The sequence below is a fragment of the Plectropomus leopardus genome, chromosome 17, assembly GCF_008729295.1.
Source record: "Plectropomus leopardus isolate mb chromosome 17, YSFRI_Pleo_2.0, whole genome shotgun sequence".
In the NCBI taxonomy this organism is placed as follows: Eukaryota; Metazoa; Chordata; class Actinopteri; order Perciformes; family Serranidae; genus Plectropomus; species Plectropomus leopardus.
In genome coordinates this window covers 30,462,362-30,479,270 of record NC_056479.1, presented here as the reverse complement: position 1 = coordinate 30,479,270, position 16,909 = coordinate 30,462,362, and the positions used below count along the sequence as shown (strand labels likewise).

The 16,909-nt window shown below is 38.7% G+C and overlaps 1 protein-coding gene across 1 annotated transcript; it reads right to left on the bottom strand.

Annotated features, from left to right (window-relative positions):
• Positions 1-5,910: 5,910 nt before the first annotated feature.
• On the bottom strand, positions 5,911-16,273 carry LOC121956829 (histone acetyltransferase KAT7-like). The gene is made up of 11 exons (XM_042505226.1): positions 16,205-16,273; positions 16,038-16,124; positions 15,065-15,163; positions 14,010-14,120; positions 12,415-12,606; positions 11,917-12,006; positions 10,987-11,127; positions 10,420-10,513; positions 9,968-10,114; positions 6,992-7,098; positions 5,911-6,485 (listed from the first exon to the last, which is right to left on the bottom strand). Exons 1-11 carry the CDS (start codon positions 16,271-16,273, stop codon positions 6,387-6,389), a joined length of 1,236 nt encoding a protein of 411 aa, XP_042361160.1. The 3' UTR covers positions 5,911-6,386.
• Positions 16,274-16,909: the final 636 nt, after the last annotated feature.

Genomic DNA, 16,909 nt, shown 5'->3' with positions numbered 1-16,909 from the left:
GATTCAGGTCAGGTTTGGAGTTTCCTCCCCATGAAGCTTTGTCCCGTTATTGTCCGCACGTTTTAACGTCTACAAATAAACTGTCAACGCTGATCACAGAACGCGAGCAGACCGAGACGGCGAGGCGACAGGTAGGCCCGCATCCCTCACCTTTAGCCCAGCATCGAGCGAGCGTGTTTGACGTGACTAAATGATCATTTTGCAGGTGAAATATTCCTTTAAAATGAACCAGAGTAAACAAATTACATTCAGGTTTTCTGTGAGAACAAAAGATCTTCTCTCTGCTTATGACGGAGTGTTTAACCCTTTGAAACCTGGATCACTTTCATTCAGACACCTTTCACCTTTTATTTAAACCTTTGAGGGCTGAGATAATTCATTTCTTTAAGAAACATGCAGGGAAAAAGGCAACAAGCAACTTTAGAGAAATTTCTAGTTATCATATTAGAATTTTTTTTTTTTTAAATAATTTTTGGGCGTTTTTTTCCCCGGGTAATTTCCCTGTTGCTGTTGTCTTTTTTGTGTAGTTGGTTGTTTTGGGTTTCTTTGTTTGTTTTCTTAATTTTCAGGAACTTTTCTTGTATTTTTTTTTGTATTTCTGGGTCATTTCTTTCTTCGTCCCATGTTTAATCACAGTGATGAGGCAAATTTGTCTAAGTTTCAAAGGCTTAAATATCACAACAAAATGACAGCGCTGTCAGTCTGAGGGGCCAAAAACAAAAGATTATTCTAACTCCTCCATCATAACACGCAGGTGACATCTCAACAACAGCAAAATCATAAATAAATAAATAAAAATTGGCCCAGCCATGTGTCGAAAATGATCATCAAGAGGTGTGTTTTAAAATGTTTTTTCCTTCCAAAGTGCACTTTGCTGTAAATGCACTTAAGAATTGGCAAAAACAAGTCGGCTCCTGCTCTCACCCACAGAGGTTTATGGAGAACAGGTGCTAAAAGGATAAATGTTGTGCTTTTGAAATGCACGGCCCGTTTCTATTGATTTTCAGTCTGCATGCAAGACTCAAATTTAAGACAAGCATCCACAGGATTTAAAGACATAAATAAATCCAAAGAAAGAAAAACACCAGAATTAATAAAAAAACACAAAAAAAACAAACAACAGTGAAGACTTTAAAGGCAACATTTCTTAATCTAAGAAGGAAGAAAAGCTCGTTTAACTGGAAGATTCCTCGACAAATCATGACACAAAAGCTACAAAACAAAACTAAAAGATGATTCAGTGCGACATCGTCGGCCGCACACCTCCGATTTCACAGCTGCCTCAGCTCACGCACAACCTTTAAAGGAACAGCACCACATTTTTGTGAAACAAGAAGCAAACTGAAGCTGAAAACGTGCTGCAGTTCCTCTAATGGCCACTAGAGGCTGGCTCAAAAAACCAGAGCCCGCCCCCACACAGACCCCCATGTTAACCCTTTAACGCCCGAGCAAACTGGCTTGATTTCCATCAAAGGTATTAGCGGAAAAAGGCAATGAGCAACTTGACAAAAAATGGTCCAAAATTAGCAGGAAATTTACAAAAAGTTAAATAAGAAAAAAAAAAAAGTAAAAGTACAAAAACAAAAGCAAACACAAGAAAATGACCTTAAGAAAGTGCAAAAAAAGAGAGAAAAATACATTTTAAAAAATGTTTTATTTTGTAGAATAACTATAAATGTATAATGATTTTTAAATTACATTTTCTGGACATTTTTTTTGGATGATTCTGTTATCATCTTATAACTTTTTTTTTTTTTTTGCAAGTTGCAAGACATTTATTTCCAAGTTGCTCATTACCTTTCTTTCCAACTTAACATAAAAGCAACAAAAAAGAAAAAGTAAAGAGCTAAAGCAAACACAATGTCCTTAAGAGAAAAATATATTGAAAAAAAAAAAGGTTTATTTTGTAGAATAACTCTAAATATACAATGAATTTTCAGTGAAATTTTCTGGACACTTATCTCTAGTTTTTTGATAATTTCATATAATCCCCCAGCTAATTTTCAGATGATTTTGTTATCACCTTATACAATTTTCCTCTCTTTTCTTGTTGCGAGACGTTGCTTTCCAAGTTGCTCATTGCCTTTTTTTCCAAACTAGGAAAAAAAAAAAAATCAGTTTTCTTAAGTTTCAGAGGTTTGGATGCTTGTGAGAGGCGTCTGAACAGCACGAGAAAACTGATGATGATCCAGGTGTTAAAGGGTTAAAACTCTTACAGCAGAAATGAACATGTTTACAGCCAGATACAAAAAACTGTTTTGGTCTCTGTAGTTAATTTCAACATTCATGACAACTGTAAGGAGGGTGAATTTTTATATAACTCACCTGCTTACATTTGATTAAGGCCCAAAGTTACACAAAATTAACTATTTAAAACCTGGAGCTTTTTTTAAATGCTGCTCTCAAATGTTTTTCACAAGTATTTCGACCTTTGAACCCCAAACAAGTGTGCCATTTCTTTCAAAAACATGTGAAAAAAGGGAATGAGTAACTTAGAAAGACATTTTCTACATTTATAAAACTATTTTTATAAAGGGAAAAAAAGAGAGGAAAAAGAGGATTAACTTTAATAATCATAATTTAATTTTTAAATTCATTTTACAAAATTATTATAATTTTAAGCATTTTTACCAAGTAATTTATTTCTTTCTTTTTTCAATTTTTAACTTTCAATTTTTGTGTGCTTTATTTATTCATTATTTATTTATTATTATTATTATTTATTTTTTTTCCAGGTAATTAACACTTTTGTGTGTTTGATTTATTAATCATTTATTTATTTGACTAATTTTCAGTTAATTAACTTTTATTTGTGTGTCTGTGTGTTTTATTTAATTTTTTATTTTTAGTTTTTCTTTTATTTGACTAACTTTCAGGTAATTTTGTGTACTTTTTACTCATTTCTTGATAATTGTGGGTCTTTTTTTCTTTGTTGCTCATTGTTTTTGTCACGTTTTTGAAAGAAATCAAGCCAAATTGCCTGGGTTTCAAAGGGTTAATGATGTGGTCTCTTTGGCAACAGATAAAATACCAAAGTCAAGGCTTCAAAATCTGGAGTCTACAAACCAGTGAGGGGCGTTCTGGTGGCTAAGTCCATTATTTTTACAGTCTATGATGCTAATTTGCTTTGCTGTCAGAAATGAAAAGGCAAGAAACTGAATATGAATATTTCCCAAAATGTCAAACTACTCCTTTAACAAACCTTAAAATCTGGTTAAATAATGTAAAAGTAGATTTAAATCAATAAATATGACGATTGTCAATAAAATAAATCAAACACAAAGGGCCGTGAAGAACAAAAATAACTCAGAAATGCTGCTCAGCGCTCTCGCACACAAAGATTATTTTCCAGATTTCAGAATAATATTGTAATATTATTGTGCATGTAAATTGTTGGTTTGGAGATGTACCTGTCAAGAGCTTCTGCACTTTCAAACCTACATAAAATCTTGAGATAAATATTCATATTCACAAGGAAGTCCGTCCTAGAGCCGACGTTCCTCTACCAGACTTCACGTTCTACGCAATTAACATATAATTTTAAGAATATAAATAGCATATATATATTTTAAAAATCTAGTTAAAAAAACACTTGCTGGCTGAACACAGTTTCACATGTTAACACACAGATTAAAAAAGGAAAAAAAGAGAAAATGTAGCTTTTAAACAGTGGTAAACCTCAGAGGTAGAAAAAGTAAAAAATATCATTGAGAACTTGAACAAAAACGGGACACAGAAACGTGTTTGTGAACACAATAAAACCGACATTATGACGCACAGCCGTCACTAAGAGGTTAAAAAGACGGGCGGACGCCACGTAGGTCCCAAACTCGGCCAATGGCAGCTATAGCGTCAAAACAAAGCGTGTGACGAGTCACTCGACATGAGGGAGAGTTTCTGATGAGCTCTGGGTTCAAACGGCCGCCGTCAGCGTCAGTTTGTCGTCTTCGGTCTGTTAAAACTTTCTGATACGATCAGATGTGACCTGAGACCATCGCACCGTACTGGCAGTAAAATTATACTGCCGTAATTTCAGGCTGTATCTCGATACACGATATATATCTCGATATTTTCAAATCCCCTCAAAAGCTCATCATCAACACGAAAACTGGGAGGCAGAGTCAAACATCACTTTTTTTTTTTTTTTTTTTTTTACCAAATTCCGTCTTTGATGTGACGATTTTGTGGGACTCGGCACTTCGAAGAAATATGATCACAATTCCATCTTTTAACAATAAATATCAGAAATGTCGATATAATGACTAAGTTGGCAAAAACAGCTGACGTGTTTCCGTTAGATGTTTATAAACACAATTTCCCGCCTTTTGTGGAAGAGCTTCTGACTACGGTGGCCGGCGTGAAAACGCCAACATCCGTCTCTGTCACCAGTGTTTGGTTTGTCCGTTCAGGGCTACCGTACAAACACGGCGGTGCAACTTGGCGATGTCCCTAAACGACGACCTGCTCGCTATATTCATAAACGGCTCATTCTGAGGTAACGAAAACACAACCTTTCTTATTTCCAGCTGACTCTACACTAAAGTTAACACACTTATTATATTACATTATATCAGATTTCTGCTAAAATATCCCTAAATCCTGCACACTGGAGCTTTAAAGCTCATTTATGGTGGGATGCTCCACATTTTTGATGAGTAAATTTAAATTTAAATTTTTTAAAAAGTTTTGTTTGGCTCAATTTGTTCAATAAAATAACGCTTGAAAATAATTTACTTTCTTTTTAAACAAAATTTTAACAAGAATTCATGTTTTAGTAGTATACTGAAAACTGTAGTTTAGTATGTTTATTTATTGCAAAGAATATCGTTATTGTGATATTCAGTGTTTTTTTCTTCATATCACGCAGCGCCAACGTGGAGTAAAGATAATATTTATTTCTGTTCCAATTTTTTTGCTCTTGCAGAAATGATCAAATTCATTAAGTGAGTTTGGGAACTCTCAGTTTCGTCACGTGATCTCGACGTTAAATAAAGGTCATTTTCCGAGAGGCGTCGTGTATTTTGGGCCTCGTGCTGTTTAATCACAGCCAGCTGGTCTGTGTCTGACAAAATTCACCGCGTGAGTCAACGAGCTGCCGAGCTGCGTTTTGTCGAGAGCAGAATGAAAAGCGGCTCCTCAGATTGGATTAGCGGGCGCGCCTGGTGCTCTCGGCTCATCAGGTGTCGGGAAAGAGGCGCACTAACGAGGAGCAATTACTTTCCCTCTTCAGAAAACAGATGAGGTCGAGGCGGCGTCAGCGAGGGTCACCGGCGGCTCCGGAGCTCATTATTTAACATTTTAGTCAGTTTGTTGGACAAAAGCCTGAAACCGGAAATATAAAATCTAAACATAAATATATCACAAAGCTGATTCTCTTCTATTGAGCCTAAAAATTTAAAATGACAATATGTGAATTAATTGAAGACAGTTTTAAAATTTCACTAAAATTAGCAAAACCTAAAGAAGCTAAGTGAAATATTACTGTAATTTATGTTAGTAACAGCCGGTGCGTGAGAGTAAATGTACAACCTGAATATAAATACACATGTCAAATCTAGTTTTTCCTCAGATATATTTTGTATTTAAGCTTTCAGAACGTCTAAAGATTGGTCACCTTCACTGGTGTTAACCCTTTAAAACCTGAGCAGATTGATTTCTTTACAAAAACATGGAAACAAGGCAATGAGCAACTTAGAAGAAATTACCCCAAATTTAGCCCAAAAAAAGGTATGAGAAAAGTGCCTAAAAATGAGCAAAAATATATTTTCTTTAAAAGTAAAAAACAAAAACCAACAAGGAAATGACCTGGGAAAATGAGCTTAAAAATCATTTAATACATTTTTTTAACATTTTTCCCAAGCTTAAATTTATTTTTCTTAATCTACTAATTTCTTGTAATTTGTGGAGCACTTCTTGCAAAGTTGCTCATTACCTTTTTTTTGCCTTTGTTTTTTAAAAAAAGCAATTTGCTCCAAATTTTTTACGCAGCACAAGGAAGTCATTTCGATCAAGGTTTCAAAGGGTTAAACGCTGAATAGACGTCTGATCGTTATTTCATGTTTTAGGTCCAGATTCCTGCACGTTAGCCTCATTTTCTTCTAGATTTGAGTAATATCCAAAAAAAAAAAAAAACCCTGCGCAGGTGTCATATCAGAGAGCTCGTGGCGTGTTTGTGGGACTGACGCGGTTTTTCGAGCCGCGGCGCTGACGGCTGAACCCAGAGAGACGGCGAGCTGTGAGTGGCTGACTGTGCTGTGGCTGCTGAAAGCGTTTTGTACAGGAGTGTGTGTGTGTGTGTGTGTGTGTGTGGGCTCAGGGTCTGTGAGCATGCCAGTGTGCACGGAGGATCTGTCAGTGTGTGTTTCTGAGTGCGAGAGGAAGCTCCTCTACGTCCCTTTGGGCGGCGTCCATTTTAAGGCTTTGGGGTCGATGGTTTTGCCGTTTCCACGTTTGGTCTCCTTCGCCTTCCAGTCGTCGATCAGGTCCTAAAGAGAGAAAACACACCTGAGCTAAGGGATGCTCAACTTATGGCCAGCGGATCAAATGTGGGCCAGACGGCCCCCGAAGCAATCTTCTAATTCACAGTGAAAATAAAGAGATTTCATCACTCTGTGAATGTTTTTGTCCTTTTAGTCTCAATAAGATTTCAGATCGCACAAAACAGCATCAAAATAGAGCTTGTTGATCTCTGAGACATGTCCTAAAATCCCAGAAATGTCCTAATATCTTAAAAATGTAATATCTGAGAAACTCCCTAAAATCTGAGAAACATCCTAAAAAATGGTGAAAAAACAGTCAATCTTCTAACTTAACAATTCAGTGCTACAAAAGGTCTTTCTAAGATGTTTTCAACACTCAATCTCTGAATTGACTTTACACGGACTTTAAGCTGAAATGTGTTACGAGTTTTAAGTTTAACCAACGAGCTCTGAGGCGGCAAAGTGATGATTTTATACCAAACAGAATCAGATCTGGTGGTTTAGTGTCCTACCTGTCTCTTTAAGACCAGGTGCTTTCCCTTCCAGTATTTGAGCATCTGGAGGGACTGCAGCGTGCTGACGATGTCCACCGGGTTCACCGCCGTCTCCTGACTGATCTCTGTGGACACAAAACCAGGTCACAGCACCGGGATCAGGACTCTGATGAAGAGGACTAACGTCCGGGCAACACCGCCCGCCTGAACATCACTTCAAAAATAAAAATAATAATTAAAAATAAAATTCTAATAACTATAAATACAGTTTTCTGGACATTTTCCCCTGTTAAATCCCCCCTTTTTGAAACGTATTTTTTTGGGCGTTTTCTTTTCCCCTTTGACTATTTTCTTGCACATTGTGGAAAATGTTTTGTGAAGTTGCTTTTTGTCTTTCCTCCATGTTTTTGTAAAATTCAGACGAATTTGCTCAGGTTTTAACGGGTTAAAAAAGTGGTAAATCTAAAAAAAAAAAGGAAGCAAAAACAGAAGCATTGCATTTAAAATTTTGGTCAGTATAAATTTTGTGTCTGTCCAATATTTGTGGAGACATTTCACTTTGGACGGAAGTGTTGAAGCGACTGAACATCTGATGATGATAAAAACTGTCCGGGGTGACCATCAAAAACCATTAAAAACCATTAAAAACCATTAAAAACATTCAAAACCATTAAAAACAAAAACCGTCAGTCACAATGACACAGCGGTACAGGACGACCTTTCTAAAAAATGTTGATACTTTATGTGAAATTATTTTGTTTTCTTCAGTGAAAAGTTTTTTTTTTTAGGTCAGTAAACATGAACTTTTTGAAGTCGCTCTCTGGCTTCACTGACGGACATCCAGCCGAGATAATTTCTCTGTTTTATTTTATTTTCTCTGCGGCATCAAGTCATGAAAGAATTTAGCTAAAAAACAGCGTCGTCATTGTTGAGGCTCGAGCTGAAAAAGCACTCAGCGCTCTGAGATATGAACTGAAGTGGACCGCACCGAGAGCTCCTTATGAGATGTGCAAACACAGCGGTGCAGTTAAAACTGAGGAAAAAGGCTCCTGAATAACTGGCAACGGTGTTTGTTCGGCCCTGCGGGCAGATGACAGGGAGAGGACGTGTGAATGCAGACTGAAGGACAGAGGAGTGGTTTGTGTCGCTCTGTGCGAGCTGAAAAGATCTCCCCAAATTCAAAATAACACGCAGAAATTATCATCAAAAATAAGATGAGGAGGACAAAAGCGGCTCGACCGGAGGGAACAGAGTGTTACCAAACTCTCTGCTGTTTTCGTCGTGTCGGCTGTCCGACCCCCCGGAGACAATCTGTTATCTGACTCTTTATTCACTCCGACAAAGACGTTTATACACAGCAGATATCTCTGAAAAATAACTTATTTAAAACTAAGTGCAACATTATGTCTTAGTCACACGTAACAGTCAACTGAAAATATCTGAAACACACACACACGCACGCACACACACACACGCACGCACGCACGCACGCACACACACACACAGACCACACACACACACACACACGCACCACACACGCACACACACACGCATCACACACACACACACACACACACACACACACACGGCGTTCTTCACCGTGCCTGCAGATATAAGCAGATATAACACTGTCATCCTTCAGGAGCCTTTTGATTACTTCTATCTACTTCTAACTGGGGAAATATTCTAAGAAAAAAACCTTCTGAATTTCAAACATTTAAGTTGTACATTTAAAAAAAAAAAAAAAAAAAAAGGAGAGGAGACAAAGGGAACCCGAAATAGTGATTTGATGTATATCGTGATATATATCGATATCGACTGATATGAAAAACATATCGTGATAAGACTTTATCGCCCAGCTCTATCCTGTATACATTTTCAACCTACATAAATGTTCATAATAAAACACTTCGAATACGAGACGACGCTTAACTTTGCCCGAAAAAAGAAAAGAAAAGAAAACCAGAGCAGGAAGCAGGACATTCCCTCGGTGGTCTGGTTGGGTTTGGGATGACCCAGTTTTTCTGCACCTTCATTTATCAGCTGAACGCTGAGTGTTTTCGGCGCTCTCTGATGCGTTCACAGAGGCGGACATACATGAATGCATGCGTGCACACATCACCATGGTTCTGTGTGACACTCTGTGTGTGCGTGACCTCGTGGACGCGTGTGTGCGTGTGCACGGTCGCAGCTGTTGGTTTGTTCCTTTTCATGAATGAGCAGGAGGCTCCGGACGCCCAGCCAGCAATTTTTGGTTCTTAAAAATGTTTAAATGCAACCACTAAATGTTTAAGTGACGTTTTCTGCGGAATGCTGCTTTAAAAATGTTCTTCCTTTGTTCTCATGTAACATTGTGGGAACATTTTATAAAAAGAACATTTTCTGAACCGTCACCAAAACATTCTCAAAATGTTGCAGATAAAATGTCACGTCTCAGTCAGCACTTAACCTCAGTTTTCTCAAAACATCCCAGATAGCAATTTTTGTTTCTAAAAACGTTCTGAGCACAGTACAATGCAACCGATGCGAGGTTTTAGTACAACTTTCAGCAACAAGTTTTATTTTAGTTCCCAGAACGTTATTCTTAAAGTTATAGTAACATTCTTTTACATTTATTGTTAACATATCACATTACATTACATTTTCATAAAAAAATGTCGTGTAATCTCAGTAACATTTTCTGAATGCTGCTTTTAAAACGTTCTTTCTTTGTTCTCATGTAACATTGTGGGAACATTTTATAATCTGCCACCTCTTACCATCACCAAAACATCCTCACAATGTTGCGGTTAAAACGTTACGTCTTCGTCAGCAACCTTACGGGAACATTATTTGAAACGATAAACACCCTTAAAACGTTCTCTGAACGTTAGATTAAAATGTTTTGTTTTAAACAATTCTGAAACTCGTAGGTAACGTTAGCCAGTGTTGTGGGAACGCTCTCTGCTGGCTTTTCGTGTTTAGGGTTGATAACGTGAGAGTCTGAGCTCTGACCTTTGATGGAGATCTCTTTGCCCTGGAAGTTGTTCAGGTAGCGCAGCAGCACCTCCTTCCAGTAACTCCTGTAGCTGATGAGGCCGAGGTCAGACAGGGGCCGCTCAGGTGAGCCCACCTTCTCCTCCACTTTAGACAGCAGGTAACCTGAAAGCACAGAGCAGACACGACTTTGTGTGGGATATTTTCTTCCGTAAACATTTTCTTCTCCCTCTGAGAAAACAGAAATAAAACGATACAGAAAAAAAGTAAAAAAATTAATGACTTTAATACCCAAAAAACAAAGAGTTTGGAAGGTTTTCCTCAGAAGGGCAAGAGGCTCAGACAGCCTCCTAAATCTGGTGTTATTGTGCAGAATCCCCTGGTTAGGTTTACCACACACACACACACACACACACACACACACACACACACACACACACACACACACACACACACACACACACACTCACTGAAGTCGATGAGCATCTTGCCGTAGCCCTGCCTCATGTACTGCGGCATGGTGAGGATGCAGGACACGTTGTAGTTCAGGAACGAGTTCTTCTCCTGCAGACGGAGAATAAATCTGTAAATCGACGGTTTGACCGGCTTTTTCACGGTTAATGGGCTTCGTGCGGCAACAGTCTCTTAAATTTCATAAAAAGCACCAAGTTCTCATACGTAAAGTTTATACGAGAAGCTGAAACCATGAAATGTATTTTAAATGACCTACACAATGAAAGAAATTGTTGTCAATTAATTTTCTAATTAATTGACTAATAGTTTCAGCTGCAGTCATATATTTTCATATTTTTGGTTTTTGCACAAAAATCTTACTTTATTTAATAACAGAAATGGAGTAAAAAGTGCAATATTTCCCTCTGAAGTTAAGTGGGGTAGAAGCAGAAAGTGGCATTAATCAAAGTCTTCAATGAACAGAAAAGTTCCTTGAATTGAACTTTAGTACAGTACTTACACAGACAGAGATATAATTCATCTCATCTCGGCACAGAGGAGTCTGTAAAAAGCTCCCAGGTTACCTTGGAGAAGTATCCGACCAGGTGGCAGCCCGTGTTGTCGGCTTCGGTCATGACGTAGAAGAGGAAAGGCTCCACGTCGTAGTACAGAGTTTTGTGGTCCAGGAAGAGCTTCGCCAGCAGACACAAGTTCTGACAGTAAATCTGCGAGGAAAAGCGCCACAGGTCATCAGAGTTTACGGGACCCACATTTTCGGCTATTTGGGTGTTCCTTAATTGTGTATGCATTCAGTTTTCTGGATATTTATATATTTATTCATTTCAGAGAATGATTTCTCTGATTTCATCCTGCTGACACACACACACACACACACACACACACACACACACACACACACACACAGATCACTTCACAGTTATTAACAGGTTTATTGACTGAAGCTGGGTTTTCATTAACCCTCAAATTGAACAAATTAAACTTGTGAATGGAAAATACGCCTAATGGAAACACGTCAATTTAGAAAAAAAAAACTCCAGTTTATCGCAAAAAAAGATTTTACGCTGGCATGAGGTGGTATTTCAGGCGATGTGAAAAAGCCGTATTTGGCAAAACTGATTGGCTTTATTGACCGGCTGCAGAGATAAACCTGCCAATGTTTTGGACATCCATCGCCATGGTTACTGGGAGATTATCATGAGAGGAAAGTCTCATAACATCACTAAATTGAAACGCAGTCATCTCGAAATTGTGTTTTAATCGAAATTTCGAAAATATCACTTTAGTTTTGCTCAAATCTGTAGTGGAAACCCGGCCTGAGTCGAGCATTTTATGTGTTGTGTGAAGGCGAAAGACTGAATGCTCATAATAACAAGCCCACATGTATTCTTTTTGCATGAAGTTGAAAAACTCTGGGTAAAAAAATTCGGCAGGACGAGAATAAAAAAATGTTCTTGCATGAGGCTCAAAGATTCCTGGAAACTCTCCTCTTTTACCTTGTTCTTCTTTCCGTCCACCTCAAACACAGAGATGTTGCCCTTCCTGTAGATCTCGTCACCTGGAGGGTGTTTCCACACACACTTGGCCTTCAAGAAACACACAGATGACATCATGACTTGCATTATTTATCCTCTGGTTTTAATTTGATCATAACTCTACATTAGTTTTGTCTCGCTTGTGTTCAGCAGGACTGTTTGGCTTTCTGTTGTTGTTATCATCTTATCTATTATTTCTTTTTATTTCTTTCCCCCCCTCCTGCTTTTATTGTTTCTGTTGTTGTTGTTTTCTGGTCTATTTCTAACCCTTTGAAACCTGAGAAACTCAAAGACATGGCCCAAAAAAATCACAAGCAAAGGGCCGAAACCGAAATCGAACGCTCGAACGTTCGGGCGCCTCCACAACTGCAGCTTTTGCATTTAAAATTGTGACACATTTCATCACGCAGATTCAAATGGCTCTGATTTTTAAGGACCTTCAGGAAAAAGCTGCCTCACCATGTGCCTGCGCAGAATGGTCTGACTCTTCATGTATTTGAGGCAGAACTCGCACATGTAGAGCCTCCCCAGGCGGGCGTACTCCTCCGGGTACGGAGAGTGGTACCACGTGTCCAGCTCGTAGCGCCCAAACACGATGGTCTTTATCATGTTGCTGCCCTCCGACACCTGGCCGGCCAGACGGAGCTTCTCCTGTACAGGACGGGACAGGACGGAGACGGGGACGGAGACGGGGAGTGAAAGGAGGTACGAGAAGAGAGGGCAGGCGAGCAGGCAGAGGGGAGAGAAGAGAAAGAGGGAAAAAAGCCCAATTATTCAGGGAGGAGGATGAGGTGAAGAGAACATCATTGATGAAAACCTCAGTGGAGGCAGCCACACAACACGTGAACCAGGATGTAGGAAGAAAGACCAGAATGAGGAATTAAAAAAAGGAAAAAGCTTTTCCCGAAACTCTAAAATTTATTTACAGGTTTACATGCTGTTTTTATAGCAGTATTTTAAAAAAATCTCCCAAACTGAATGTAATAATAATGATAATAATATTTTTTAAAGGGGTAATTATTATTTTAAAAATGTCTAAAAATCTCTTAAACTGAATTTATTACAATAAAAAAAATAATAATAATTTAATGCCTTGAATTAGGAGCTTTTCATTAGTAGTTGAACATAAACTAATAACAGCTCTAAAAAGTGCAAAATACTGTATATGCCATATGGAATTAACCCTTTAAACTCTGCAACAGAAAGGTGCCTACATTAGTATGTAATTATAATAATTAAGTGTTGAAATTGTGTGATTTAGAAAAGATAATACATTTTTTTCCTTCATATTTTACAAAATAAAAACACAAAACAAATTCATCCAAAAGTTGAACGCTGAAAGACGTTGAACCCTGAGCAAAAATCGTTTGATTTATTTCAAAAAACAAGGGTGAAAAAGCCGATGAGCAAGCTGACAAGAAATGTCCCGCTAATTACAAAAGATAGATTAGGAAATTATTTTTCATAAAGATAGAGGAAAAAAAATTCTGTTATTAGAATTTTATATTTAAAATGGTTTTAAACTATGATAATGTTTATGCATTTATGCTAATTATTAAGGTATTTTTGTGTACTTTTTACTGATTTCTTCATAATTTCTGGGTAGTTCCCTCTGAAGTTGCTCACTGCCTTCTTCCCATTATTTCTTCTATTTAGGAAATTAGGCCAATTTGCTCAGGTTTCAAAGGGTTAAACACAATTATACAAACACTGATATCCCGCAGCCGTCCGCAGGAGGTCCGTTTTTAAAGGGTTAACCGACCGAAACATACAAAAGTATCTCCGTGGTTGTTTTAAGATGGAAAACACCGATGCCCTCTCAGCTGAACGGATCACAAAGTAACCGAGCAGAAGAGGAAAATAACAGAATATCAGGAAGTGTTTGTCCAAACTACCAAAAATATCAGAGACTCCTCTTGTGGCTGCAGAGGAGGGTTTCTGACTGGAACAGAGAAGAAGAAGAAGAATGCAGAAAAAGGAGGGGAGAGAAAAAAACAAAGGGCAGGAGGACAGAAGAGAAAGGGAGGGAGGTGACGATGAGTTTTCTCTCTTACAAGGTCCTCCGAGGCACGTGCCTGCGCTTTCCTGAACAGCTCGAGGTCGTAGTCGCTGGTGATGTTCTCCAGCAGCGGCTCCCTGCTCGCCCCGTGGCTCTGACGGTGCTCCTGGAAGGACATTTACAGAAAAAAGAACATTTTAACCCCTTAGGGCCCGCTTTAATATTACACGCACTCTTATCACTCTGTGCACAAAATGCACTTTTCAAAATCAAGCTTTAAAAAATATTAATCATTAAGATTATTTTCTACTGTCATTGAGGGATTTTTTTAACCAAAATTAGTCCTAATCATAAATATCAAATACTCATTATTTTCTGAATTTTTACCCTTTAAATGCCAGGTTTTTGTCATGGTGCCACTTTGTTTTTAGATTAAAAAAACAAAACTGAAAAATTTAATATTTTCAATATACTACATGCAGAGTAGATTGTTTTTTCCATCCATCCATCCATTTTCTTCCGCTTATCCTGGGTCGGGTCGTGGGGCCAGCAGCCTAAGCAGGGAAACCCAGACTTCCCTCTCCCCGGCCACTTTGTCCAGCTCTTCCCGGGGGACCCCGAGGCGTTCCCAGGCCGGCTGAGAGACATGGTCTCTCCAGCGTGTCCTGGGTCTTCCCCGGGGCCTCCTACCGGTGGGACGTGCCCTGAACACCTCACCAGGGAGGCGTCCTGGAGGCATCCAGTTAGATTGTTTTTTGTTATTATTATAACAGCCTGCGATATGTCAAAGATTTACAGCAGCATTGATTTTTGTACCTTATCCATTTTTTGTGCAGTTTCAAATACTCACACTCATACTGCTCTGCACACAAAATGCTTTTTTTAAAATCAGACGATAAAAATATATTATGCAATAATATAATTTTCTTCTCTCATTGAGTTCATTTTCTAACCAACATCAGTCCTAATCATAAATATCAAATATTCATTTATTCTCAGAGTTTTAACCACTTTAAATAGCAGTTTTTTTTTTCATAATACTACTATGTTTTTAGATGGCAAAAAACACATAAAAAAGTATTCTCAGTAATTCACTCCTCACACACTCACCATGTACTTGTCCTTCTGCTCCTTATTGAGGCCAGAGTTCCTCTTCCTCCTCAGCTCCGTCACCTTCTCCTTGTAGCGCAGCTGACGCTCCGATGGCGCCTGAAACCAAACAGAGACAAACGCTGAAACACAGAGGAGCATTTTCATTTAATCTTTTTGACCTTTTAACCCTCAAAATCTCAGCTTCATTTCTTCTTTCCCTCAATTTCTCTTTTTTCCTTGTCATTTTCCCTAATGTTACCTGAAAACCTAATTGCCTTGATTTCTTTCAAAAACACGAATTTAGTGCAAAAAAAAGGAAATTGGAAACAACAAACACAAAACTAAAAGAAAGTATTGTTTTATTCTATTTTATTTCAATTGATTTAATTAAGTTTTAGAGTTTCTTTTTAACATTCAGTCAGGAAAAACAAATGGAAATCAGACTTGGGCAAAACCTGTTTCATTTAAAGTCTTTTCTGTTGATCAAACAAATTAATTACATCAGTGCAGGAGGAGGCCTTTCTCTCTCTCTCTCTCTCTCTCTCTCACACACACACACACACACACACACACACACACTCTCTCTCTCACACACACACACACACACAGTGACTCAACCTACAGCAGCTTTTCATCACTTTGCCTCCGTTCCAGCTACACTGACGAATCACAGTCTGATCTCTGACCTGAGCTGCTTCAAAAGTGATGCTGCAGTGTGTGGGAATTCCCTCCATACACACGCACGCACGCACGCACGCACGCACACACACACACACACACCCCTTTAGCTCACGATAAAGTGAATCAGACAGGTGAAATCGAGGCATTGTCACAGCTTTCACCTGGATTCACTGTTGGACTTGATTTCCGTGATATTCTGTTCCCTTACACACAGACAGTATATGTATATATGTGTACATGTATCTGTGTTTTGGGTGTGAGTGTGTGTCAGCGTGGGTTAATCTCGGCTTTACGTGTGCTCGTGTGTTACCTGGCTCCTCGTGGAGTGTCTGTTCTCATCCTGGCGGTGCGACAGCGTCCTCTCCTCGGCCTGTTTGTCGCGCGTCGATGCCTTGCCCTAACAAAACATCAACACTGTCTGCCACCAACGACTCACAACCAGCCCCCACAGCGGGAAAAAAACACTGCAGCCGCCACCTCCGCGCTCCTGGAGGCTTCGCAGCTTGACAACCTCAATTTGAGTGTGTTGGTTTCCTTCAGTTTCATCCACCAGACACTCGGTCACAGTGGCTGAGGCGTTCCCACAGAGGAAACTGGGTTTTTACTAAACAGTAATGTCATAAAAGCATCAGAGAAGTAACTGAAGCAGAAATGCAACGTATTTTACTTTAATGTGGCAGATTTCGTTAAAAATACACAAAAAATAAAACGTAAAGTAACAGAAACACATAAATTGGTCAAAGGTTCTTGTGGAAAATGTATCAGTAGTAATTTAGTAGTTCATCATCATCCATCATCCCATCATCATCATCCATCCATCATCCATCCATCATCCATCATCATCATCATCATCCATCATCATCATCCATCATCATCCATCATCATCATCATCCCTCATCATCATCATCCTCATCATCATCATCATCCATCATCATCATCATCATCCCATCATCATCTCATCTCATCATCCCATCATCATCATCATCATCATCATCATCCATCCATCATCATCATCTTCATCATCATCATCCATCCATCATCATCATCATCATCATCATTCCATCCATTTCCATCATCATCCATCCCATCATCATCCATCCATCCATCCATCCCTCCCTCAATCCATCATCCATCATCATCATCCATCATCATCATCCATCCATCCATCATCCATCATCATCA

Excerpts from the sequence above, each read along its gene's own strand:
- LOC121956829 (XM_042505226.1), bottom strand. The coding sequence starts at position 16,273 with ATGAAACTGAAGGAAACCAACACACTCAAATTGAGGTTGTCAAGCTGC. Across the intron at positions 14,121-15,064 it reads AGCAGAAGGACAAGTACATG|GAGCACCGTCAGAGCCACGG; the intron begins GTGAGTGTGTGA and ends ATGTCCTTCCAG. Across the intron at positions 10,115-10,419 it reads CAAGATGCTCATCGACTTCA|GTTACCTGCTGTCTAAAGTG; the intron begins GTGAGTGTGTGT and ends CTGTGCTTTCAG.